The sequence below is a fragment of the Protobothrops mucrosquamatus genome, unplaced genomic scaffold (assembly GCF_001527695.2).
Source record: "Protobothrops mucrosquamatus isolate PMUCROS unplaced genomic scaffold, P.Mucros_1.0 scaffold1157, whole genome shotgun sequence".
Lineage (NCBI taxonomy): Eukaryota > Metazoa > Chordata > Lepidosauria > Squamata > Viperidae > Protobothrops > Protobothrops mucrosquamatus.
In genome coordinates, this window is record NW_015387372.1 from 338,732 (window position 1) to 343,491 (window position 4,760).

Below are 4,760 nucleotides of genomic sequence, written 5' to 3' on the forward strand. Positions count from 1 at the left end.
ACTTTGAGTGCAGAGATCGACCACATCTCCATTGCAACATGCAGAAAGTGAGGAAGGAATGTTTTTTTCAAGGGCAGAAAGGAGAGGGAGGGGGGGAGGGAGGGAGGGCAAATGCCTCCTCTGGGGGGTTGCAGCACTGCTGGATTGCTCCCAAAACAGCTGCTTCATCCAGCACCCTCTCCAAGGCCATTGGCATCTGGAATCCTCCCCCCACATCTGGGACTCAGAGAGGGACCCTCCAGAAGGAACCTCAAATCATCTGGAAACTTCCGTCATTTCTCCACCGTCCTTCCTCTCCATTCTACCTCTTCTCACCTACAGACATGTCTCTGCCAGCTCCGGCAGGAATTCACACTCATTAGTTCTACACGTGCAACCACACTTGTTCCCCTCCTCCCCTTCCCAGCCTCTTTCCCTTTATCTCCCACCTGAGACCACAAACAGCAACTCCCCCTCCCCTCTGCCACCGAGACGCAGGGCTGAGATTTACCTAGAAGACGTGCAAGATTGTCGGAATGCAGGAGGCCCCCCCCCGCGTAGCCCCCATCCAGCATCAGGGCTGGCGAGATACGAAGCCGGAGGGCTTTGCACCTGCACCCAGAACCAACAAGCTTAGCGGCAGTCCTCGGCTTACAGCCATCTCCTTATTGACCGCTCAAAGTTATAACGGCACTGAAAAAAGGGACAATTTCACAATTACGACCACTGCAGCATCCCCAGAGTCATGTGATCAAAACTCGGACGCTTGGCAATTGACTCATAATTATGACGGTCGCAGTGTCCCCTTTTGCGGCCTTCTGGCAAGCAACATCAGTCAGGAAGCGTATTGCTTAATAACTAGGGCAAGAAAAGTCATAAAAAGGGGCAAAACTCAACAACTTGCTTAGCAATAGATATTTGGGGCTCAATTGTGGTCGTAAGTCGAGGACTGCCTGTATTTACTGTGAGGCTGACTCGCTCGACTCACCTGTAGACCAAAGAGTCATCCAGAGAGCTGTTATACTGGATCTGGTACATCCGGATACCAGGGATGTGCCGTTCGGACGGCCAGTGGATGACCACGGACGTAGACGTGAGCTCTGCCGCTATGATCTTCCTGTCCTGGTGATTCTTGGTCTCGTTGGAGCCTGATTTGGCAGAGGTGGTGATGTCGGACGAGCCGGGATCTGGTTCTTTCATGTGGCCGGTGTTGTTCACCAGCAGGGGCAGAGGGACAATGCAGACTTCGACGGGGGCTGTGGCCTCTCCGGCCGCGTTGGAGGCGATGCAGGTGAACAGCCCGTTGTCCTTCAAGGTGGTAATGAGGATGTCCAGCGTGCCGTTGTCGTAGACGGTGGCCCGGGTAGTATTGTGAATGAGCTTGCCGTCGGGTGCGATCCAGTGGATGGAGGGCTCCGGGTCCCCCACCGCCTTGCACTTGAGGCTGACGCCCTGGCCCTCCACGATGAAGGCCTTGCTGGAGTACTGGCGGGTGATGAGAGGGGGCTCGCAGATGAACTCCTCCTCGGGGATCGACCAAAAGTACTTGTCCATCAGGTGTTCTGGGGAGGCGCAGGTCTCCAGGTCGTCCTCCCGCGTGAGTCTCCGCAGCCAGAGGAGCTCACAGTTGCAGTGCAGCGGGTTGCCTCCGAAGCTGATGGTCAAGGTAGACGGGTGAGTCCCACGGACATTGGCCAGCACCTGAGCCCTCAAGAAGAGGTTGTCCGGAGGCAGCTTCTGCAGCCGGTTGGACGTCATGTCCAGCCTGACCAGCTTCTGGAGCTGGGAGAAAGTGCCCTCCGCGATGTGGTCAATGAGGTTGTGGTCCAGCGTGAGGGTGTTGAGACTCACCATCTGGCCAATGGCCTCCCACGGCAAGGCCTCCAGGTTGTTGTAGGAGAGGTCCAGGTCTTCCACGGTGGAGAGGAACTCGTCGAAGCACAAGGCCTCAATGAGGCTGATCTGGTTATTCCCCAGGATGAGGTGCCGGAGGTTGGTCAGTCCTCGGAAGTGCTCGTTCCTCAGGACGGCCAACCGGTTGCTGTTCATGTGGAGGGCCCGTAAGGCACGCAGGTCGGCGAAGGCGTAGGGCAGGATCTGGCTGATGGTGTTCCGGGAGAGGGTGAGGTGCACCAAGTTGGTCATGTTGGAGAAGTCCTTCCGGCGGATGACGGTGATGAAGTTGTCCGTCAGGCGCAGCTCCACCGTGCGCCGGTCGATGGTGGCCGGCACAAACAGGAGGCCCGTCTTGGCACACAGCATGGTCAACGTCGGGGAGATGTTCTGGCAGATGCAGCGGCCGGGGCAATGCTGAGCTTTCGCCATGGTGCCAAGCATCAGGAGAGGCAAGAAAAGCTTTTCCATGATACTGGCACGCTCCGTACCTGGGGAGGCCCTGGGGACAAAATTAAGCAGCAAAAGATTATAAATCCGGTTTGACTGCATCTCTCCCCAGGTCGCCTATCTCACAGCTTGCCAGGGCTGCCCTAACTTCAAAGGATTTAGGATAAAATGAGAGCCAGCTATCCTTGGCCCTAATTTTAGAGAATTCACCGCTACCCATAGGAGCTCAACAGCACCGGAAGGCTTTAAAAGGGGACTAGACTGTAGGAGAAGGAGCGGCAGAACCTGGGGGAGGAGTCAAAAGAGTCATCAGCCTAGAATCCCTATGTAGCCACAAGTGGGTTAAGCCCAACCTCCTTATCGAATTCCAACCAGGGGCTGGCTAGTAATTGGGAAGATTCCTGTGCTGTAGCCTCTTAGCAATAAAGTAGCTTAATTGAACCTTCACTTGTGGGCCTGGCCCTTCACGCCTGACACTTCGATCTACCTGGACATCTACCTGCAGTGGTATGAAAAAGGCAGCAGGTGGTCCTCACTTTACAACGGTTCATTTAGGAACCGTTCGAAGTTACAGTGGTGTGGAAAAAAGTGACTCATGACCGTTTTTCACACTTATGACCACTGCAGCATGCCCCTGGTCACGTGATCACGGTTTGGATGCTTGGCAACTGACTTGTATTTATGACGGTTGCAGTGTCCCGTCACTGGGTGTCAATCATGGGATCAAAAGCCCAATTCACCCGGAGGCCTGGTTTCCGAGGTCAGGCCGTGCCCCTGGGGGCCCCTCCTTGGCACAGGCAACATCCAGAGGCCACTCCCCGACTGACAGCTAGGAAGCAGTTGTCAGACCGGCAACAGACAGACCGACAATTGCCTGACATTACAGACAGTTACAGACGTTACGACGGTGCCAAAAGCAGTCTGATTGGGATCCATATCTGGAATTAATTTTCAGTAAGCTTTATGTCCTTCTGCTGGTTATCACCGAGAAATCAACCAAGTGATATTTTCAAAAATAATTTCCTTTGCGGCAGTGAAGGATGAAGGCGCTAAATATCAGGTATTTGAGCAGAATTTTTACGCAGCAGGTTTTTTTTATTGGGCTTTAACAAGGATTTGCTTCATCTCTGTTCTGGGGAGCTGAGTTTTTTTGGACCTTCTCCAGGTGTGGCTAATGAAGAAATTTGCACTGTTTTAGAAGAATAGATCCAGGGGCTTTAAAAGAAGCGTTTTCAAAGCTGAGGATGGAAGGGAGAAACAAAGTGAGGGTAACGATTATGTTTATTTAACCATGCTTGGAGAACAAAAAAGCCCTCTCAAGGCAGCTGACTGTCTTCCTAATGTATCAATAATGGAGCGACAAGGCGATTAACAACTTAATAACTAATAAAAGACAAAGTACGCCTAAACCAAGCCCAACCTTTAAGTCAAAAAAACATATGGTTTTCACTAAGGGGCCCCATAAAATCTTGAGCAGGGGGCTACTGAGAATAAAATTATTTTGAAAGGTTGCAAAGCAAGAGACAAAAGCCTCTTTTTTTTAAAGGCACAAACTGTGCCAATGAAACTCTGCCTCTTTTAATACACACCGGACACCTTGAAAAGGGGGAAGGAGTTTTGTGCAGTTGCTGGCACCAGTTTGTTTTTTTTTCACACATGCACACACACGCACGCATGAGCCCCGGGAGGTCAATCGTGCCCAGGACCAGGAAATTTTCCCCATTATTGCTAAAAACTTTTCCATTCGCCTAAGATTGGGGCAATTTTGGCAGGGGATCATCGGCAGGTTGTCCCAAAGGCCATGGTGCTCCGGAGACTTTAGAGCAAGGATGGGCAACTATGTCAATTTTACGACCTGTGGACTTCAACTCCCAGAATTCCTGAGCCAGCATAGCTGGCTCAGGAATTCTGGGAGTTGAAATCCACAGGTCGTAAAATTGCCAAGTTGCCCATCCCTGCTTTAGTTTAGAGCATTGCTTTTCAACCTTGGCAGCTTGAAAATGTCTGTGGACTTCCACTCCCAGAATTCCCCAGCCAGCACATCTGCCTGGGGAATTCTGGGAATGGAAGTCCACAAGTCTTAAAATTGCCAAGGTTGGACGCTCCTGTGTTTTTTCCAGCCTCGGATGCACAGACAGACAGACAGACACCCCCTACACAAGCTAGAAGGAAGGGTCGCCTGGCTTGACATCCACGGGGTGGGGCTGGGGGGGGGAAAGCCAGGAATCCCCCCTGTAGGACTGCTAACCCGCCAAGGGGTTCCTGAGCTTTCTAGCGCGGCTTAGTGAGATCCGCAGAACATGATGTTCCTACCAATTTGCCCACCGCACTCCTGCTGCCGTCAGGGAACATTCTCAGAAAATCAAGAAAGCAAATAACAGTCGCGTGCTTTGTTTGCACGAAGGAAAACATACTGCTCGGTGTGTTTGTGTGTCTGT

At 52.2% G+C, this 4,760-nt stretch overlaps 1 protein-coding gene across 1 annotated transcript; it reads right to left on the reverse strand.

Annotated features, from left to right (window-relative positions):
* Positions 1-963: 963 nt before the first annotated feature.
* On the reverse strand, positions 964-2,343 carry LOC107291659 (leucine-rich repeat and fibronectin type III domain-containing protein 1). The gene has a single exon (XM_029284979.1). It carries the CDS (start codon positions 2,341-2,343, stop codon positions 964-966), a length of 1,380 nt encoding a protein of 459 aa, XP_029140812.1.
* Positions 2,344-4,760: the final 2,417 nt, after the last annotated feature.